General features: G+C 39.9%; 1 protein-coding gene across 5 annotated transcripts in view; it reads right to left on the bottom strand.

The window, feature by feature from the left end:
* The window catches only part of KIF13A (kinesin family member 13A), a 201,966-nt gene that overhangs the window by 24,929 nt on the left and 154,036 nt on the right, over positions 1–23,001 (bottom strand). For 3 of the 5 annotated variants that reach the window (XM_054591849.1, XM_054591850.1, XM_054591851.1), the window contains exons 17-27: positions 20,874–20,993; positions 16,872–17,085; positions 14,352–14,514; positions 13,127–13,267; positions 12,221–12,370; positions 7,979–8,140; positions 7,279–7,452; positions 5,456–5,607; positions 4,246–4,378; positions 3,904–4,050; positions 947–985 (exon numbers count right to left, since the gene is read on the bottom strand). In XM_054591849.1, the coding sequence (XP_054447824.1) occupies positions 947–985; positions 3,904–4,050; positions 4,246–4,378; positions 5,456–5,607; positions 7,279–7,452; positions 7,979–8,140; positions 12,221–12,370; positions 13,127–13,267; positions 14,352–14,514; positions 16,872–17,085; positions 20,874–20,993 (1,595 nt within the window). The remainder of the gene's footprint in view (positions 1–946; positions 986–3,903; positions 4,051–4,245; positions 4,379–5,455; positions 5,608–7,278; positions 7,453–7,978; positions 8,141–12,220; positions 12,371–13,126; positions 13,268–14,351; positions 14,515–16,871; positions 17,086–20,873; positions 20,994–23,001) is intronic. The other 2 variants (XM_054591852.1, XM_054591853.1) reach the window with 1 other exon arrangement.

Below are 23,001 nucleotides of genomic sequence, written 5' to 3'. Positions count from 1 at the left end.
GGCTCTGCCTACGATGCATCCACATTTTAAGTATAGGAAGGCACACGGAGAAAACATGCTTTTAAAGTTTATGTGGAGAATAGTACACAGACTGGGAACCAAATCCAAAAATTGTTGATCTTGGTTTGCTGCCCTGACTATTGCTATTACTGCACATTCCATGATAGCAGGCCAGTCAGTGATGACTAAGTAAAAATTCACATTTGCACATATTAAAAAGTTGAGATTTGCCCTGGTCAGTGCAGCTCAGTTGGATGGAGCGTCCTCCCCATCTCTCTCTCTAAAGCAATGAAAAAAATGTCCTCGGGTGATAAGGAAATAGTCTCACTTATATAGTGACTATTCTTTCAATAGTCTGTGAAAGAACACATAAATGTAAATGGAGATTATAAAAACTAAAAATAAACAGCGAGATTTAAATTCTCCAGGTTATAGATAACTAAGCTTGGCTCTAATAAAAGAAGAAAACTGGCTAAACAAAACAAAACTGTGTGCATAAAACGTCTTCACTTTTCTTACCCAACAGAAGTCTCTTAAAGTAAAATGGCATTTTAGGGCAACTACTACTTTCTTGGATGTACGGAGCTAAGTGCAGTTCCTCATAGGAAAGGTGAGAATCTACTTAGAATACGCATAGACAACTGCACAAATTTTAAGGTCACCAACTTAATACAGTGATAATGCTCTTGCTTAGAAAGGCTTTATATGCTAGCAATTTGAGGTGGCACAGAAAAACTGCAGTATTTGGTTATACATTCTGAAGTGACAGAGAAATTTAGAGAGACAGTATTCTATCCCTGATTATATTTGAAGCAAATCAAAAAACAAGTGAAAAACTGCGTATTCTTGCTCTATGCTCCTCCTTCCTCCCCCCTGCCCTCTGCTTGCGGATGCTGGCAGTTAGCAGCAGCTGTGCCCCATGCCACAGGTCTGACAGCGGTGATACCTGATAACTATCCATATCATCACCATCCTCATCATCTCTCTGGTAGGAAAAAATAAACACAAAAGAACATGCATTTTGTTTCTCAAACAGCACACAAGGAAAATAATTCTTTAAGCTTAACTAACACACACAGCAACAGACAGCACATACAACATCAGCATAATAAAACATTAATCTGAAAAAGGTTTAGTGGATTTCATTCACTTGTCCGCAATTACTTAAGGAATTTAAAAATGAAGAAGGAGTCATTTGAAAACAAGAACTCTCTTTGATGAGACTGCAAGTTTATTGCTCTGTTATCCAAATAGTTGCTATACACTTGTGGGCTGAGATTTAGAGTGGGCTTAGAAAGACAGAATGCCAGAGAAAGGACTTCAGAGGCTCCATTGCTTGATCTCTGGAGTTTTAGCCACGAGGCAACTAAGGCCGTGAAGGAGGAAATAATTTAATCCTAGAGTCACAAACATAATGGCAAGGGCAGGTCTCCTGTCTCCCACCTCAGCACACCACTCTCCGTGATGAAACCATCACAGTGAAAGCCACCAGGGAACCTGAGGCTACCTACACACAAGGCTCTGCGCCAGACTCCCGCAGCATTATCCACTGTTGTGCATATCAGCATCCACGCCAATCAGGTGAGAAAAAATCAAAACCGTGTTAAACCCACAGCAACATTTTACACTAATAATATAAAATAACAACCTTGGCAAAAACATTTGGCAAAACAAAATCATAATGTTGAAAATAAAAGGGTTTTAGTTGAGACAATTGTCCTTAAATATAAGAATAAAGAAATTCCCATTTGTAGAGAATATTCATCCATATGGAGGCAGGTTCTACTCAAAATGAATGCTGGGTCATGTAACAACCTTATTTCATTTCTCTATGGTTATTGGAAGATTAATATTCAAACAGAAAGTAAAGTGGTCAAGTCATAAAAGGGACAAAGTGGGTTTTTTTAACTGGCTTAAAAATATAATTATATTATTCTCATATCTAAGTATATCTTAAAATATACTGCTATTTAAAAGTGCTTTAAAAATACAGTTGAAATTATTCTCTGTATAGACTTAAAAACATACTTTGTTTTAGTTTGGTAACCACAATTATTGTTTGTACAAGTAATTCATTAAATGCAAGCCTAATACTGAAATACATTTTCTTAAATTAATTCCCCATATTAATAAATAATTTATCATTATTTTTTAGACAAAGGTGATGCTTTTATTGACTGGAAACTAGCCTGAGCTTTCTCGATGGATAACTGGTGTGACATCAGCATATTCTGGACTGGCCTGAAGTGCGGAGTCAGAATAGTTCTAACGTACTATATCAACGATAACAAAAAAAGTTACTGGACATGACCTTGAACATGGCAGCAATAAATAAACAAACAAACAAATGCTTTAAAAGAGCCAGTTTAAATTTGATGACTGGCATTATGATCTTTAAAGAACATTTGGCCCTGGGGAAAGGCCGATATTTGAGAGCTCATATTTTGACAAAAATCAGTTTTAATTCAAGAGGTATGTTGTTTTGAAAAGTGCAAATAAGCAAGCCCTATAACGTTCCTCAAATGGGAACATTTAGTCAGTTGATGTTCTATATTCTGTAGGTCATGGTTTAGGACATGCAGATTCAAAGTTTTATCTAAGATCAGAGACTTACTAAGCCACAAAATGTTACTGCAGAAAGGGACCCCAGAGAAGCAGTAAGTCTACATCATCATTTGGGAGAAGAGAAAAAGCGAGCTCGACATTTAAATTACCCAGTTGAGGTAATCGTGCAGGAAGGTCAAACAAGACTTAAGAGTCCTGGTCTCCCCACTCCCAATTGGCTCTCTCAGGCCCTGAGGCCACCCTCACATTGACAGCCAAGTGAGGGACTGAACTGGGGTGAGAATACCAACAGGCGAATTTCCTACTCCACGCACAAGAAAGTCTCGTGGACAAGCCTGTCTCAAATCAGCAGGTCCTGTCCCCACACTTTGACTCACTCTCCCCGCTGAGGCTTTGGGAATTTTGGCCTGAGACAGGGAAAACAGCGTCTGACAAAGTTATTCCTTCCTTAAGCTCCAAGAGTCCAAGCCAATGTTCTTGCTAGCTTTCAGAAGTCTTTGCCTAAATGTCATGAAGTGCACCCCTCCCCACAAAAAACCCCCACAAAAAACAAAAAACAAACACAGAAGTCAAATCATTCTCCAGATGGACTGGGGCTTATGCCTGGAATCCACAGAGAAATGTTTCTTCCCTGTCATGCAGGAAACAAGCGCTCCCTCTCACATGTGACAATGAGGGAGGCCCAATTCAATGGTTTGATTGCTCCCAGTTCCTAATTCATATCTGAGAGTAAACTAGGGACTAAGGGAAGCATATGCATTCCTTCAGGCCAGGAGGGACAATTTCCTAATCTTAAAGTTTCTTTTTAAGGAGTACTCTGGTAATATAAAGGTCATTGCCTAGAGGTTTTCATCTTTTAATTTTTAAAAATGAGAACAGAAGTTTTTGTAAAAGGATAACCAATGGGCAAAAATGATCAGGTGGACAACTTTTCATTTAAAAAAAGTAAAGCTTGCAAAGAGTTGATTATTTATGCCATTGTATGGGGGTAATTTTATATTAATAAAAGTGAATCAGGCCAGGCAGAAAGGCCAAGATATCCAACATAATTTGGCGTAGATATAAAATAAAACCTGCCTAAAGTAAATGAGTACTATAGCATTAAAATGTGTTTATAAATGAAATTATTATTAATTTACACTGAAATAAAGTATTCAATAAAGTATTTTACGTCTAAAAAAAGGGCAATGAATGGAAATATGAATGTGTAGACAGACAGATGGTAAGGCAAGGAATTCTCTTTTATTCCTAAACAGGTCTCCATCATAGATCATTGGCTTCCTTAATTCTGCATTAACCCATCTTCGTTAAATACTATTTCAAACCTGTTTGTCTTACCTGGTAACTGTCCAGCCCTCTTTGGAGCTTGGTGGACCTGGCAGTCACACAGCCAATGGACACCGACGAGATGGCTTCGACCATAAGTGGCAGTGTCCCTGAATGCTGTACAGGTTTCACTGCGACTTGCACCCTCCGGGAATGACCCTGTAGAAGTGGCGGTGTGAGGAGGGAGGGTGCAGAAATGGGTGCCAGGAGTGGGAATACGGAGAGGTGGGGGGAAAGGATAAAGGGAGGGAAACAAATTGGAGAACAAAGAAGCAAATAGTGAGGTATTCCACAAACTGTGTGAAAGAATGGAAGAGAGAGAAATCATGAAACAAACAAAAACAAACTTAGCACCTGTCTGAGTTGAAAGATGCCTCCTGTGTTGACATCTTTCGCCTGATGAAGTTCCACTGCAGCATACTCCCCTAACTCATTCAGTTCCAGTATGGAGATCCACATTTCTATTCTGCGAGTTACTTCATTCCACCTGCAAAACACATTCCAGCATACAACAATGTCATTCCCAACGACAGTGTTAGGAATGAGCCACCATTCACTGAGCGCTTACTATGTGCTAGGCACTGTGCTATGGATGTTGCATAGATTATTATTTTTTTAAATTTTATTTTAATTTATTTTTTCAAATACATTTGTCTCTGCCAACCCCCCACCACTTTCCCTTGCTCCCTCCCTCCTTCCCTCCCTCAGCTCTTCCCCTTTGGTAGATTATTTTCTATTTAAGGCTCAAAACAACCTTTTGGTACAGGTTCTTTTATTTATTTATTTATTGAGAAATAACTTACATTCAGTGAAATGTCCAGCTCTCAAGCACAGGGTCTGATGAGTTTTGACAAATGCATACACTTGTGTAACTTACCCCACTGTTACTTCAGAAAGGGGGCTCATGCCCCTTCATATAAATGGAATCATGTAGTAGCACATACTCTTTTAGGACTGGCTTATTTGATTCTGCATGTTTTTGAGATTCATCCAAATGGATGTCAATAATCTGTTTTCTTTTTTCATTGTATTTCTGAGTAATATTCTATTGTATAAATAATACTATAACTTGTTTATCCAGCCTCCCATTGAAGGATATCTAGATTGTTCAGAGTTCACAGTTTTAGGACTTTATAGAGTTGCCATAAACGTTTGTCTACAAATCTGTTTATGGACTTATGTTTTCATTTTTTTTTTTTAATAAATATCTAGGAGTGGAATTGCTGGGTCAAAGAAGAGGCAAGTTATCAACTTTACAAGAAGATACTCCTGTTTTCTTCTACAGCTTTTTATAGTTTTATCTTTTATATTTAAGGTGATGTAGTTTTATGCATGGTGTGAAGTAAAGATGGAAGTAGTTTCTTTCCATATTGATATGCAGTTTTTCAGTCTTGTTTGTTGAAAAGACTTTCCTTTTCCCATTAGGTTTCTTTGATGCCCAGTAGCTCCTTTTATCATTCCCATTTCACATATGTGGAAACGGGCTCAGAGAATCCATTTTCTTAACTACTGTCCAAGTGGTAGTCTTGGCCCTTGTGCCTGAAGCTTACAGTAAAGTACACACCTGTCATGCAGCGTTCTTGTCTTAGCATGAAGAGAATCAACTTCCCAGATGGAGCTACCATTCCCAGCACACCGGTGACCCCACACTTCGATTGCCAGCGCTCCATCCGAAATGAACTCCAGGAATTCCTCTGTTACATTCACCACAAAGTCCTAGGGTAAGTGGGTTGAAAGAAAGAGCAACAAGAGTTATGCATAAAGAAATCTGAAATTTTCCTCTTTACCTTTTAACTGTATAAAGAGAGAGGGTAAGGGAGGGAGAAGGAAAGAGACAGAAACATCGATCAGTTGCCTGATGGAAGACTGAACCCACAACACAGGCACCTGCCCTACCGGAGAATCAAACCAGTGATCTTTTGCTTTGTGGGACAATTGAGCCACACCTGTCAGGGCCAAAAATGAACTTACTGATTGTTCCTTGCTATGGCTTAGAACTGCCGTCCCCAATCTCTCTGGCACCAGGGACTGGTGTTGTGGAAGACAGGGCAGGGAAGGGGGGAAACACTGGAGGCGGAGCTTCGCTGAGCTTCCTCCCAGCAGGCCTTTACTGGTCTGTGGCTGGGGTTTGGGGACCCCTGGCTTAGAAGACTAATAACAGGATTACATTTTATATGATTATGGTCCTGATTCTGATCTCTTTCTCTTAGACTCTCCCACTTCCATTTCTCCTTCTTAAATGCAAACAGATGAGTTTGAGGAAATGAATACTAAATTGACTGAGTAGTATGGCAAATCATCCAAAACAAAGCAGCAGGCAAGGAACAAAGCCAATTTTCTTTCTATTAGCATCTCAGAATCTCAGGTGAAGACAACTCTGACTCATTTTTGGCAAGAGCTGTGTTATACTGATTTAACCTTATATTATTTAACTTACTTATTTCATTTGGAGACAGAGCAAGAATTTTAGAAGGAAAATAAACTTAATGACCAATTAGTACAATTTACATATTTTTAATATGAAATAAACCCCAAGGTCACATAATGAATCTGGGGGCTCTGAGACCAGCATTTACTAAATCAGTTGTTAACTAGAATTCATTTAACATTCAGATTTCATCCTGCTAAATAAACAGCTTTGTAGATCCAACAAAACATCGGAACTACAAAAAACAAAAAATGATTAATAAAAATTTTGAGGAACAGATTGGTGAGTACAAGTAAAAAATGTGGACTGTTTATTTTCAGAAAAAGAAAGACTTGATAGTTTTTATGTACATGAAATTTTATAGGTGGTGATATGGATTTGTTTTTTAAATGTAGAACTAGAAGGAATACACATGGTTTGTAGAAACAAAAATATGCACAGAAGATACATTAGAATGCTATGCTTATATTGGTATACTGTATTTAAAAAAATGAAGATAGCTACAGCAACTTACATGTTAAGATGTCCACATATATGAAAATAACAAGGTGCAATTCTGCAATATGTACAATGTAATCATGTTTTTGTAAAAAAGAGAAGTTATGTGTGCGTGATATTAAGACTGTATTTATGCTCATTTACATGTATGCACATATATTTACCACACACATATATAAGTTGTGTAACAGAACATAATTTATCAAAATATGTAGCAAACTATTATGGGTCATCACACCTTGGGGGAATACAGTTTCGAGTATAGGTTTTTCAGATTTTATTTTAAACACTCAATTTTTTTGAAACTACACTGAAGTACATTTTGAGGTTAAAAAGCCCAATAAATACATTACCTTTATAAAACATTCGTACGGGGAAAACTTCTAAAGTACAAGGAGACTTTTGAACTACACCCAGACCTGTCGCCTCCCACGCAATTCACTTCAGAGTGGCACCTGTACCTTACAATGGGAGAAGGCCACGCTATACTGGGCATCCTTGGCCTGTGGGGAAGGCACTTCCGGGTCCATTACCGGGGCAGCCACTGCAGGCTCACACTGGTCCCAGAATGTGTATTGACAGAAGACAAAATTCGAGAGGCTTAAGGGCAGCCCGGTTGCCTCTTTGATTTTTACCTGAAGAGACAGATTTTTAAAATGCAACTATAACTTCCACAAAGAAAACATGACACTGTGCTTTCTTAAGTACTCTGAATTTAAGACTAAGCAATGAAATAAACAAATCAGCCATCCATCTGTCACGTGAACATATTTGCCACCATTTCATTAGGGGTTCTATCTGTAATGAAATCTGTACCATAGTTCTGTAACTACAACGTATAAACTTGGCAACAAATACATATATCTCTTTAAAATTTTCCTGCTGAGTTTCTTATATAGATGCAACCTTTACTAGAAAAGTATGATTCACCACACAACATGCTCTCTCCTTGCATGCCGGAACACACAGGCTTCTGAAACATCACACACCGGTCATCAAAAAGTGTGCTATACCTCTGGAAGAAGTCCTGTTCGCCATTGTATTTAATTGCCAGAAAGTTTAACTTTTATTATGCTCTACAAAAAACTCCTAAGAAGTTTTTATAAAACTGTTTTGAATTAAAAAGTCATTTAATGAGCCTCCCCATTTCTGTCCTCTCACCCTGCAGGTCAGCTTTTTGACTCGGTGGATGATCTCCCCACTGCTGTCCACGACTTCAAGACTGCCACTCTCACTGGAGTTCTCCGAGGAGTCGTCTTCCACGACGCGCTCCGGGACAGTGCCTGTAACACGCATCACCTCCACGTGGAGACGGCCTGCAACCTGGGACGAGGAGCCAGCAGACGTTGGGGTTAAAGGGCGTCCCACAGGCAACACAGACCCGGGACAGAAAGCACTCCACAGTATTCCTGATGAGCAGCCCCACTGCCGCTCCAGCGGCATGTGATGGAGAGCATTTCCATCCAGGAGAAACTCAATGCTCTGAGAGCTGGTCCACTCCACCACTGGCCCCCTCTCACCACCCTGCCTGCCTTTGACTCAAAGGTACCTCCTGATAACTTCCTTCTGGAGTTATCTTCATTCTTATCTTTCTTTTGCAGGATCACCCACATACCGCTTAAGGGCTACTGTCATACTCTACCTGGAATCACCTATTTCCCACGTATGTATATATTCACTCGCTTACTCATTTGTTCAAACACCTGGCCCCACAGGACTACCAAGACTAAAACATGGACTCTGCTGTCAGGGCACTCACAGGCTGGTGGGGAAAGGCTGAGAAGTGAAAACCCAACAACAACAGTGTAGGCTGCCTAGCTGCTATGACAGAGATACCGTACCCGTTGTTGTGGAATAAACATATCCATGCAGCAAATATTTACACTGTGCCATGAACCGTGCTAAGTGCTGTACTGAGAACAGTAAACCAAACAGACATGGTCACTGGGCTCATGGAGCTTCCATTTCCTTGGGAGCAGAGAATGGGCATGTCGTTCACACGGGCTGGGAGCAGGGTGACAAAGGGCTCCCGAGGCGGTGAGACCTACTCTAGGAGAAGCACCATATTCAGAGCCAGGAAGTTATACGGAAACAGTTCCTTTAAAATTGTTTTTCCAAAAAAAGGCTTAAAATTTCCCCACTATCCTGGTGGTTCTCAGAATAAGTGCTAGTTTAGCAGTGTCTCTCTTAAAGTTGTTGCAAAAAAACCAAATTAAAATCGTTGGAATATGCATTCCCACAGTGTTGTAATTAGCTAAGTGATTTTTCATAAAACAGGTTAAGGTTGTAATAACTGCACTTGTGCAGGTGACATATATTCTGGCAGTGCCACTGTCATCTTAAATAGTGAGCTTGTTTTCAAAGGTGGCTCAGGCCCAGCTTCCACACAGCAATTTGCATTGACACCAAGGACCTGGGAGATATTGGATGATGGTATTTGACAAGGGTATTTGACAAATACGAGGAAGTAGTAAGAGGGGCAGGGAAAAGGAATAAGAGAAATCAGAAGATACCGGTTCTTAAGCTTTTTTCAATGCTTTTTGGGCTCTAATACATTTTTAATATAATTTCAGGGGAATTCACAAAACTCTAAAGCCCTCCATGGACCCTAGCTTCAGGACCCTGACTCAGTCGCTGGATCCCTTTGATACAGGAGTTGTGCCCATTGTTAACAAGGGGAAAAGCAACTCTAGCCCATTGGTCTTCTGGAACAGAATGGTCATGTGGGCGGTGGGAGTTACGACATGTACAGGAGGCTGTGTACTTACACACAACTGGGAATCTAGAGTTTTCATTCTTTCCTTTTAAAGTATATTTTATTGATTATGCTATTATAGTAGTCCCATTTTTTCTCCTCTTTATTCCCCATCACCCTGCATTCCCCCGGACCCCAGTTCATGACCCCAGTTCATGGGTTTTATATATATATATATATATATATATATATATATATAAATGATCCATGGCTCATTCTTTGGCTTCTCCATTTCCTATACTATTATTAATCTCCCCCTGTCTATTTGTACCTACTATTTATGCTTCTTATTCCCTGTTCCTTTTCCCCTGTTCTCTTCTTTCCCCATCCCCTCTGATAATCACCCATTTGAGCTCCATTTCTGTGATTCTGTTCCTGTTCTAGTTTCCTTAGTTTGTTTTTGTTTTTTTAGGCTCAGTTGTTGATAGTTGTGAGTTTGTTGTCATTTTACTGTTCATAGTTTTTGATCTTCTTTTCCTTAGGTAAGTCCCTTTAACATTTTGTATAATGAGGGCTTGGTGATGATGAACTCCTTTAACTTGACCTTATCTGGGAAGCACTTTATCTGCATTTCCATTCTAAATGATAGCTTTGCTGGATAGAGTAATCTTGGATGTAGGTCCTTGCCTTTCTTGATTTTGAACACTTCTTTCCAGCCCCTTCGTGTCTGCAAGGTTTCTTTAGAGAAATCAGCTGATAGTCCTATGGGAACTCCTTTGTAGGTAACTGTCTCCTTTTCTCTTGCTGCTTTTAAGATTCTCACCTTATCTTTAATCTGGGGTATTGTAATTATGATGTGTCTTGGTGTATGCTGCCTTGGGTCCAACTTCTTTGGGACTTTCTGAGTTTCCTGAACTTCCTGGGAGTCTATTTCCTTTGTCAGATTGGGGAAGTTCTCCTTTATTATTTTTTCAAATAAGTTTTCCATTTCTTGCTTTTCCTCTTCTCTTTCTGGCACCCCTCTGATTTGGATGTTAGAATGTTTAAAGTTGTCCTGGAGGTTCCTAAGCCTCTCCTCATTTTTTTAAATTCTTGTTTCTTCATTCTGTTCTGGTTGCATGTTTATTTCTTCCTTCTGCTCCAAATTGTTGATTTGAACCCCAGTTTCCTTCCCTTCACTGTTGGTTCCCTTTTTATTTCACTTTGCGTAGCCTTCACTTTTTCCTCCATTTTGTGACTATACTCAACCATTTCTGTATCCTGATTACCAGTGTTTTGAATTGTGCATCTGAGAGGTTGGCTATCTCTTCATCCCTTAGTTCTTTTTTTGGAGCTTTCATCTGTTCTTTCATTTGGACCATATTTCTTTGTCTTGGTGCTCCTGTTATGTTGCATGGGGCGGAGCCTTAGATATTTGCCAGGGCAGGGCAACTCACATAGCTGTGTTATGGTGCTATATGTCGGGGAGGGGTCCGAGAGGGAACAATGCTGCTTGCTTGGTTCTTGGTAGGCTTTCAGTCACTTCACCCGCTACCCACAAGCAAATTGGGCCCTTCTGGTGCTGATTCCTGGGTGGGTAGGTTGTATATGTTCTGGGACCCCGTGGATCTCTCCAGCGAACTCTCCTGTGAGGCTGGGAGTTTCTCCCACAGCCACAACCCCCACAGGTATTTACAGCCAGAGGCTTTGAGGCTTTCTTTTCCCACACTGGAACCCTGGGTTGCATGATCTGTCTTGTCCCCCAGTTATTCCTCCCAGTTTAGCCACCCACAAATGTGGACTGCCTGGTCCGCTCGCCACTGTCTTCCCCACCTGGTGCTCCAGCCACTGACTTGCCACGCATCCCCTCTGCCCTGGCCGCTCCATCCACCCCTCCTACCGGTCTGGATGAATGTTTCCTCTTTAACTGCTTGGTTGTTGGACTTCCATATAGTTCGACTTTCTGGCAGTTCTGGTTGTTTTTTATTTTTAAATTTATTGTTGTCCTTCTTTTGGTTCTGTGAGGAGGCAAAGTGTATCTACCTACACCTCCATCTTGGCTAGAAGTCCTGGAATGTAGGGTTTTCTTTAGGCAGAATAACATCCTATTCTATGCCTGCTCTAAAAGTCACAAAAAATAACCTTACATGTTATTGAAGGACAAGTTAGCAAATAAAGGTGTTATTAAATTTAAATTAAAACATCAGTTGACGAGATGAATAAAATAAAGTATGAACTTGAACGTTTTCTGAAATGTCTTAGGCCTATGTAAGACCGGTATATCTAAATAACTGAAACATGAGAGTTAAAAAAAGAGAGAGAGTAACAATAGAATAATAAAACTTGTTTTCTTTGAATACTTTGGGTTTCAAAATATTCCTCTCAAGTTGTATCTTGTAAAGTCCACTTAGAGGCCTGGAGGGAACTAGAGTGTATCACAAAGGTATGAGATGAAAAGAAATGAATATGGGGCGCAGAGTTTAATCTGGTTCCCAAAGATTTCTAATTTGATTAAAACAAAGGAAAAACTTCTGAGCCACAAATATAAAATGTGTTATAATCTTTTAGAACTGTGACTTAAGTTTGATAGTTTCTATTTATATTAGTAAAGGAAAAAAATAAGGATTGTGATTCTTTTGCCTAGTTTCTCAATCAACCTCAAGAATTTAAATTGAAAACAATCCCCAAAATTTTAACCACCATTTTCTCTGAGGCAGGCTTGTCCTTACCTCCCCCTGCTGGCTGATGATAGGGACTGCATACTGAAGTTTCACATCACAGAAGAGACACTCCAAGAACACATTAGCCACACCAATGAGATTGTGATTCTCTTGGGCTTCATAGAAGGGATCACCTCGTTTCCCATAGAGTGTCTTTGCCTGAGTGGTAGGAGAGGTAGGTGGATAGAAGAGAAGGAAATAAAACATCAGTTGAAATAATATGATTTAAAACTAGCATGAACAATTTTTAAAAAGCATTTATTCAAACAAATTAAAAAAGTAAACTTAGAATCACATCATATAAACATAACAAAAGTAGCCTATGAGGGGGGCTTGTCAGTTGGGGAACTAAGTGATATCTGTCCCTTCTTTAGTTACTGCCTTATCCTCCCTATCACACCCCACCTCAGCCTGTTTCATTTTATTCCTTGTGCTTTGCCTTATTTCTTTCACTGAATCTTCTAATATCTAAAAAATTAATTATTCTCTCTAAAATTATTCATAGTAATCCACCCAGCTATAAGCATAGCTCGGGGAGTGAACTCATGCTAATGATTATAAAATCCATGCTGGCTTCACCCAGCTGGCTTTTCACAACACTGACACAAACTGCACAAATTTTGTTCCCCTTTGTTTCACTTGAAGTGCGGTAAAAATACAGCCAAACAAGAATATACAGAGCTCTCTTCATTTAGCTCCTATCTGTGTAGAGATCACATGTTATATTACTGATCTAGCTTAGTTCTCCTTTCAAGATCATTTTTACTTTTTTAAAAATCTGAATGTCCAAATCGCCACTACAAATATTCACTGCTGTGTGTGTGTGTGTGCATGTGTGTGTGTTCTGATGATTAAGTCATTTATACTCCCTGCTTTTAAAATGACCAAGTCTCCTTTACATTTTATCTCTTTTACCTCTGGGACTTTTTCCTTCCATTCTTGATAAAGGTCTCTCATATCAATTAATTTATTCTCCAGCTTCTCAATGGTCCAAACTTGGGTGCTCTTTCCTTTCCTCTTCACTTGAATAGCTGGCTCACTCACTATTGCTCCTCTCTACAGAATGAAGGAAAAAAAACAACAACCCTGTTATAACCTTTTGTATTGTTAAAGCAGTAAACATTATTGTAAAGCAAGTTACAAAAACAATATGTACAAAAGAAAATGAAATTCCACCACCTACAGAATATTTTTATTTTCGACCTTTTATGTATACCCAGGCACACACTTAATTTTTATCACAAGTAGAACCAAATTAAAATATAAATTTCCTATCCCAATTCTCTCTCTACAGTTTTTATATTATGACCACCTTCTTGTGTTCCCTGTACTCCATAAACATGATTTTTATAGGTGACACAGAAATCCTTATATGCAGGGACTATATATTTGACTAATTATTCTACTGTTCAATATCATGGCTTTTTCAATTTTTTTTCAAAAATTTTAAATGAAACTGAAAAGCATCCCTATATAAAAAAGCACATAAGACTTTAAAAAGTTCATTTCTGTGACTGTGGACTTAGAATACATTTCTCAAAGGTCAATTAAAATCCAACAAGACTGATGAGATACTCCTTTACTCATCTTGTTGGAGGGAAAAATGAATGGAATAAAAGCTACTGTTTTTCAAAGTTTTTCCTTGAAGAAAAAATTCTTCAAGACAAAATGATGGGAAACATCCAAATTAAGAAAAGAAAAGAAAAGAAAAGAAAAGAAATGATGGGAAACATCCAAATGGTTGCAGAGTATTCTGTGTATGTAAAGACAGTTATCCTACCAGACTTTCTGTCTTCTTTTCTTGTAGAATTCACTCTCAAAATGATACTACAACAAAACATACACCTATCCCCCATTTCAGAAAGGGACATTTTTAATGAAAGAAAAAAGCAGGTGCGGTTACTTACATCTATATCTAGTTTTAAAGAAATCATTTTTATCCTTCAAGCCATCCAAATTCTCATATTCTGATCATAACATATCTAAGGGCATACAGACATGAGAAGGTCTGTAGAGAAAGTTTTGAGAAGAATGGATACTCTGGCTCACTTCAAGATCTCATTGGGGGCGTTACGTTGGATGTCAGGTCCACAGTCGATCTTACAGTGGTCACTCATGCCCACCCTGCTCTCATTCTCACCTTTCTGTTAGCACTGAGGTTTGCCGCAGGGATCTGTAGAGTCACCTGGTAGTCGGTAAGTTTGCTCATTTCCTCAGCTAAGAAGTTTGCCTCCCTCACCAAGGTATTGGCTTTGACTAGCTGCTCGCGCAGTTTTGCCAGGCTCTGACGGAAGAGTTCATCCCTGTGGTGTAGCAGAAAAGGAAATGAGAAAATTGAAAAGAAAAGGAAACTGCAATCCGGTTTCTAAGTGAGTCATATTATTAGAAAGTGGTAGAAACTCCTTTCAGGTAATATTTTTCAATCAATTTTTGTCACCAAATCACCTCTTGTCCCTCCCTCTTCCCACAAGGGTTGTGTGGGCTATCTGCTGGTAACCACTGATGAGGAGCAAATATGTGAACTGATGTAAGTAAAGTCCATTTTAAAAATGATATAATATTTTAAAACTACTAGATTTTGATATGGTGATGCACAAACAAACACACAAACAAGTAAACCCTATAAAGGATCCTTTAGGAAAAAGACATGATTATAACTTTTGCATGCTTTAGGATTAGGGAAGGGAAGTGGGCAGGTGAAAAAAGCCTGTAGTCAGAAAGAAGAAAGTGTTTTACATGATTTCCTCAGCTGTTAAAGGCAAGATGTGGGTACTTCTGTGGCTGTAGGAATTTGTTTTTCAGCTTTCTACACAGCAGCACTTCTGATAAAAGCTTCTCTGACAACCTGATCGGGTCAAAACCCTATTATACGTTCTTCCAGCCCCAGATTGTTCTGCTCCAGTAGCACTTACAGTTATAATTTTTCACTTATCTGTATAATGATTTGACCAAAGTCTGTCTCCCCTACAAGGCTGTAAGCTCCTCTAGGGTAGGGACCCTGCCTTTTCTGCTTGTTGTTACACTTAATTCCTGGCCAAGTGCAACGCCCATTGTAAGGTATTAAAAAATACCCACTGAATGAAAGAAAGAGAACGTCTGGATTCCACTTCTGAATCTGGACTCAAAGGCAACCTAGTTTAGTAGACTGCTCTATGCCTTATATAGCTTTTCTTTTCTACCATTTACATACCTCCTGCCCTTACTTCATAGGGAAATGATAAGAACGTGCCAATCTATACTTTTCCTTCTCACCTTAGAAATGACACCAGGAGGCCCACTGCAAAGATGTTAATATAAAATGATCTAAAATGGGTCACATATTGATACTGTCTTCCTGCCTTTTCTAAATTATATTACCTTTGTTCCCCCAGTTATTTAGGCTTGACTACTTTCAGCCGCCAGCTCAGTCTTTTCTCTTTTCCAAAATATGCAGGAAAATTCAAAGCCTTGTTGATTCTTCCTTTGAAACATCTCCTAAATCAATCTCTCTTTCTGTTTTGTTCATTACCCCAGTTCATATTCCTCATCCTTGCCCCAAATTCTTACAGTATCCAGGCTCTTCCTCCTCTACTACAAGATAGTCCTTAAAAAGCCCTGCCTTTCATGGGCACCTCCTCGGCTCGAAACCTTCTCCTCTTCCACAGGCCAAATCCCAAAAGTGCAAGTCTGTAGGCCTCCTGCATACCCTGAGAGTTTTGGACTTAATTTTCCCTACTCCTTTGTAAATCACCTTCTAGACTCAACAAAACTTCTCATGTAGCCCCCCAAATACATCTTACTCTTCCCCACTGCTTCACATTTGCTTATGACAACCCACCTAGCCAAAATGCTGCCCCACCTTCATGCTGACTGTCCTAAACTCCACCCTTTAACCTCACTTGAAATCCTTCCTTGTCCAGGAAATCTCTGCAGACGACTCAGCTTGATGGGATCTTGTCCTCCACTAAACAACCACAGCACTTGCTGTGCCCTCTGCCCAGCTGGCCATGGCATTCTTGCTTATCAGTCAGTAATTTCACCCAATCAATACTTAATTAAGTGCTCACCATGTGACAACAATGTTCTAGGCACTGGGAATACTGCAATGAATGAAACTTGTGTTTTGGTGGAGGAGATACACAACAAATAACTCTCTAATTGTAGCACTTCCTATTGTTGAATGAACCTGTTTTTTAATAATAAGGTGTCCTATTGTTACTATCACGACCATTTCTTCTACCACTACCAGAGTTCTGATATGTTTTAAAGTCATAACTTCAAAAAATTTGCATATACAAGGTTTCTTAACACTGAGGTTGTATTTACATAGTATCTAAAGTAAGAAATAAAAAATAAGGAGAAAGGCTTTTGTGCTGAAGGATTATTCAGACTATCTCCATTTTACTATCTAACAGCCTAAGCCTTCTAACTTGGTACCATTTTTACTGAAGGGTAAGGAAGGGGTGTGTGTCTTTAACAACTAACTGTAAACATACCAAGGATGGACAACATCCTTGGGGGAAAAAAAAAGAAAAGCCAGTTGCTAAAAATCCAGAAACGGGATTAAGACTTCCTTCTGTGCTAGGTTTATTCTCCTTTGACATGTCTCACAACTCTCCCTCAAAGCCCTGCAGCCCCAGAGCCGTGCCTGGGTAGGTTGGGCGAGTAGGTCAGTTCTTACCTCTCCTCTGCCCACTGCGTCACCTTCTGCTGAGCGGTCTGGCTGCTGCAGGCCAGGCGGTCAGGGCCGCTGCCCCGGGGCTGCCTCTCAGGAGATAGTTGCTGGCGGAGCTGATCCAGCTCCCGCTCGTACATGAGCCGCTGCTCCTCAAGCGCGCTCCGCTTTTCCTCCAGGTATTGTTTCTCCAGGACCTGAACCACATTCTGAACGGGGTCTGGTGAGCCAAGAGACAATGCAAAGGTCTTTAGCAGTGGCTAAGACAGGCGGCCAGCCTGTGCTTCTTCAGCAAGAGTCACCTCCTTCCTCCCCCAGAATCTGGCCTTTTGATGTGCTTTCTAGCAGAGGCCTGAGTGGCCCTGGTGGGAATCCTTTCAGCTTTCCTTTCACTAACATTTTAGATAAATGTATGTAAACATGTTACTTTCCTCAATTCGATGAGCTCATCCTAATGATAAATCTACCGAAAGCAGAGTGTAGAGGAGAAGGGGATGGGATCCAATGCACTGAAGAAAAATGTCTGAAATCTAGGATAATGTCGAAGATACAGCCACACAAGATTTGATTTTTATGGTCGTGAATTTTTGTGCCCATTTAGCATTCTGTTTTGGTATATTTGGTAAAGGGTTTATATTTCTGATTTAACCACAAATCATACTACTCCTGAATTTCTGTAATATGAGAGGAATAAAACTTACAGATCGTAGTACAAATCTGAAAATATTGAGTATAGGGTCTGGCAATTTTTCAGCTGCTAAAAACTAGGAGGATAATTCACTTGCAAAAATAAATATTTTTGTGATTTTTTTGCTGTTGCAGATCTAGAGGTCACCAACATGCATGTGGGTGAACAGGCATAAAAATACTAATAGGTCATGCTCAAAAGGGCCATACTGTGACGAGAGGTGGCTTTGATGTAGATGAGGCTTGATCTTGAAGAGTTAACTGGCTGAGGAAGGACATTCGCTTGGTAATGACTAATGAACTCAAAGCCATGGAGAAATATTAAAGCACTGGCCACATGTACACAGAAGAATGTTACTGACATCTCTAAGGGAGTAGACTGCAGGGAAACAGTTACGTTAGACTACCTGGAAAATGACCATCATCACATAAATATTTCCTTGAGGTACAGGTGACCTAGATGTGTTCATATTCTCAGACTAGCCTGGGACTTGATTTCTTCCTTATATATGGACACACTTGCCTGCCACTCAGAGATATTTGTGTTCTATTTCCGCCTATTGACATCCGTTTAATTTCCAGGATGACAGTGGGAAATTAAGAGTTTGTGTAACACCTGATAATAGCTACTGACAGACTTTTCCCGAAGGCCTGTATCAATTTGTGAAATAAGTATGTAAGTTGTGTGAGCAGTAAGAGAAAAAGAGAGCATATCAGCTTTGAAAACATAAGGTTAAATCATACGAAACAAAAAGTAAAAAGCAATGAAAATATCACAATATGCACTGCATAGGTGAGTTATTTTAATAAAAATAACAACCACAATGACAACAATAATTCTATTAGCTACTGGCTATATCTCAAGTAGAGGAGCTATACCTTTTGCATGCATCATCAAACCTAAGCAGGAGTATCATTCCAATTTTAGAGATGAGGAACTGGGGCTTAGAAAGGTTAAGTCACTGACCTAAGATAACATCTGACCTCAGAGCAGAACTAACTGGCTGGGGTAGACATACACTCAGTAATTAATATAGTATTCTAACCTCTAATGTTTTGCTCAGAATTAGTACTCTGTTAAAGAATACAGGATGTGGCAAAAGTAGGTTTATAGTTGTTCATATGGAAAATAACACAATAATTAATAAATAATAATACAAGAATTCTGTGTTTCTCATATTGACAAGTGTAAACCTACTTTTGTGAACCTGAGTTTAAAAAACTGCTGTTCTTTGCTGATGTAAAATTCTCAAATTCTGCATTTTTTCAAAGCAGAATGATTTTCTCCATAGAGTCCTGACATAGTGTCTCTAAAACATGTTACTGGAAAAAGTGATGGAAAATTAGCCACCACCATCAGACCCTCAACGCACATCCCCCCACCCCGACACCCTACACAAAGATGGGCCACGAGTGAACAAGACATTTGCTATAGAGTAAAATTCTATGTACCCCAAAGTATTAGAACTTTTGTCATAGCCCCAAAACTTCTGGAAAAAAACAAAGAATAACATGGTGAATTTTTTTGAGGGACTGGAGGAATTTTAAGTGTAAGGACTAGAGAAGAAATGTTCCCTCAGAGATTTTTAAAAATATCTCTCTCAAACAGTATATATTTTTGCTTTATTCAGACTTTAGGTTTTAAAAAGTAAAAAACAAGGTCCTCATCATCCATTGTATTTTCACAGAGCCTTATTTTCAAGATCCTTAACTGAGTGTTTACGACTCTTCTAGAGAGAGAAAACTGGAAAACATACCACTTCATACAAGTACATGTTGGGGTTTTTGCTAAAAGACACTAAATAAGATGCTTAACCCTTATTTCTACTTAGTAGTCGGTGGCGTGCTGAAACACAAAGGATCCTAAGTCTCTAAAATGGAGGGGATTTCGCCCCAAGGCTGCACACCATGCAGAGGCAGTGTGACCGACGCCGCTCACACTGCTTCAGCAACTGCCGTGACTGGCCCCCCTAATACTCTGCGGGCTTCGTCAGTGGCCACAAATCAACGTGCAGCTGTGGACGACAGAGCCACCCAAAGCATCCATCTACTGAGCCTGCCCCACTGCAGCCTGGTAAGCCCCGCCTAGGGGCTCTGCCCTGGGAGAGGGGCAGGAACTGAGAATATATATTTTTTTAAATTTCTAATCCTAACACAAGTCTGGAAACACCTTTCTCTATACATATTTGATAACATTTTCTTTTCAAATTTACCAGTTTCAAGCCTGTATCACTACCCGTATTTTAAAAAATAGATCACTCTAATCGGCAAGTCAATCTGTCTCTATAATAAGGCCTACGACAGAAGCCAAAGATTATTTGGCTTATTCTCAAGTGACCAATCAACTATCAAGGCATTGTCCACAGTTTTAATTCCCCCCTATCACTTTCCTCCTTTTGAATGAGCTGTTTTAAAACTCAGTGAGTCTGGCGCCTAAGACCAAGATACCAAGAGGTTGGTATTTTAGGAAGAGAAAAAAGGACCACATTTACTTCGGGCAGAGCACTTCTCTTCTTCATTAGTTTATTGTTCACCTGGTATGTAACTATGAAATGAGCTCAAATGTACCTGTCTGTCCCAAGAATGGAAAACAGAGAGTGTTGGTGATGGTGGTGGTGTTTGGAGGGCATTTATGTGATAAAGGGAATTAGAATTCATTCATATACCAAGAGGCCCAAGGCACCAAATTGAAGGGAAGTAGATTCCTTCGGGGGAAAAAGAACCTTTTAATCCCAGAGGGAGCAAGTGGGCTGTATGATTGTTTTTTACTTTAGAGCTACCACTGACTCTGAAATAGATGAGTATCTGATTCCTAATTTTGAACCCTCGGGGAGAAGGCATTATTGTCTACGGATACTAGGCAGTTTGCTTTTACTCTCAATTCAAATGGATTTGAGTTCTCGATCACTATTTACTCTAGAGACTGAAAACACATTACTCTTGTCTGTTACTGGGATAACACAGGTAAATGCATATACAGGAAGAAGATGTGCTGACTGCTGTGCTTTCAACAGTAATAAAGCCATTAGCAACAGCAGCAATGATACGAGTAACACTTCCGTGCTGTTGGGTGCAGAGAAAAAAAGAATAGCTACCAGATTTTAACCATGGGGAAGGTAGTGGAGATGGGACATGGAGAGGCAGAGATCTTAATTGAAAAGGGAACATTCCTCAATCAAGGAGACAGAGCACCACTGGCAGAAAAGGTCAGCTTCTCCCCAGTCACGTTAGAGTTTGCCAAAGCATGGAGCACAAGCGTCAGTCGGCAGCACTGAGAAAACCCCGCCAAGCTCCCTCATGCTAATGCCAATCAGTTAAAACCTTTGTCCCACTGTTTGTGGAGGAGCTTCGTCTGAAACCACAGGAGAGGAAAGAGAATCTTCAAATAGGACCACCAAGGGGACGACCACCAGGCAGACAGGCTTATTATTGGGAAGCCACCTAGCAGCAGAGGGGAATCCGTAAGAACAGTGTCCAGGCGCCAGCATTTCAGTACTTGTGTCAGAACATGTCTGTATGCCCCACAGGGATGCCGCATTTACCAATGAAACTGGGTAAGCAATCAGATGAGGAGGGGAAAACATTAATTTTAAATAGATAAAATCAACACTGGAGAGTAAGGCCAGATCTGGAATACAAATGAAGAACTCATGTTAACACCATGAACCTGGCTGCTGATGACTAATTTGTTTGGCTAAGAGGATTGAAGGAATTGACAAATTTTGCTAAATACCCATTGGTTATTCAGGGGTTTACTGTGTGTATGATAAGAAGGTAGCAATTGGATTAAATTAGACATCTGTGATATGGGATGATACATGATTCAATTGATACTAGGATACTCTGCAGAGTCAGGGGATAGAGGCCTCTAGAATTCTGTAACCCCATTGAAAGAAATAAGTTCTCTTTGAATGGGAGTTCTTCCACCTGGAGTTTGGGGCCTACGCCCTCCTACATAACACCCGTGTCCCTCCGGGCTTCCAAATAACCATCCACAGGAGGCTTGTTGCTCAGGCACATTGTTAAATGATGTGTTAATGTGATCCTGATGCCTGAACATCAATTTGAAGTGTCTTTTGGGATTCTGCCATCCTGGTGAGAAAGTAGCAGAGTGGACTGAAGCTTGATTTCTAGCTGTGGTCCACCCCCGTCCTGCAGTGTCAGAAGCTCCAATAGCTAATTTAATCTGTAATCTTAACAATGTTTAAAACAAGAAATTACCAAACTGTTTTCATAAAGTAACTTTTCCCCTCCTTTTTTGCTGTAGCTAGCACTTGTTTCTCAATCTGACCTTCCGTTCATGCCCCATTTTATGATTAAAAAGAGGGGTCCTTAAGGCTAAAAATCCATAAGTAGAGATACATAGATCAAAATCTTTATTCATGTAGCAGAACCCCAATTGACGTGCCAGAGATCTGACCACCTCACTAGCCATGCCTAAATCCTCCCTGGATAGGCTTATTCAAGGAGTGAGAAAGTAAATGTTTAGGGGAAGAGCTCAACTGTGAAAACCAAAATACTCACCAAGCACCCTGCCAGGTAGTTGAGAGCCCGTTGTAGGGCTCTCAGGGTTCCTGGACACCCTCTCTCATTCAAGTTAGGGATCCTCAAGTATCCAAAGAACAAATGAATGGGAAAGTGAGACTGGACAACGTCCAGAAACCAACTTACTCCAGTGCTCCTGAATGTAGCTCTCAACCATACCCATGTAAAATAGTCCTAGTTTTAGAAATGCAGTCTGTGTCTGGTAACAGGAGAACTTTCCTGTCCTGCATCTAGATCCCAGGTACAAAGTGTGGTGATTAGAAGTCTGGGAGATGGGAAAAGGAAGAAGCAGATTTATAAAGTAGCAAGCAAGAAAAAATTTTGGTGTGTGTTTTATTGAATTCACATAAATGTGTATAAGCACAGAGGAAGAAAGTAGGTAAAGGACTTCCTTTTAGACATACGTAAGAAAAACTTCAATATAATCATTGAAACCCTTCTGGAAAGAGGGATCTAGAAATAATACTTTAAGGAGACTCTTTTCCTTAAAGATCTGAGGCAGCCTGCAGTATAGGTCAAGCAAAAAGCCTATAAAGGCTTTTATTTTAGCCATTGTTTTTTAAAAAAGATTTTATTTATTTTTAGAGAGAGGGGAAGGGAAGGAGAAAAAAAAATGGGAGAGAAACATCAATGTGTGTGAGATACATCAATCAGTTGCCTCTTGTGTGTGCCCACTCAGGGACATGGCTGGCAACCCACACATGTGCCCTGACCAGGAATTGAACCGGTGACCGTTTGGTTCTTAGGCTGGTGTTCAATCCACTGAGCCACACCAGTCAGGGCTCATTTTTAAGTCAGTCTCTTTGGAGGTATAATTTCCAATTGAGTTTGTAGTAAAATGTGACTTTCATCTCTTCCTCAGATACTATTTGAAATTCCTGGATTAATGTTCTCCTAGTGATTT

This window comes from Pteronotus mesoamericanus, unplaced genomic scaffold (genome assembly GCF_021234165.1).
Source record: "Pteronotus mesoamericanus isolate MK-2021 breed Mesoamerican mustached bat unplaced genomic scaffold, CSHL_Meso_final scaffold_31, whole genome shotgun sequence".
Lineage (NCBI taxonomy): Eukaryota > Metazoa > Chordata > Mammalia > Chiroptera > Mormoopidae > Pteronotus > Pteronotus mesoamericanus.
Note: the sequence above shows the minus strand (reverse complement) of the source record. Positions and strands in the feature narration are given on the sequence as shown.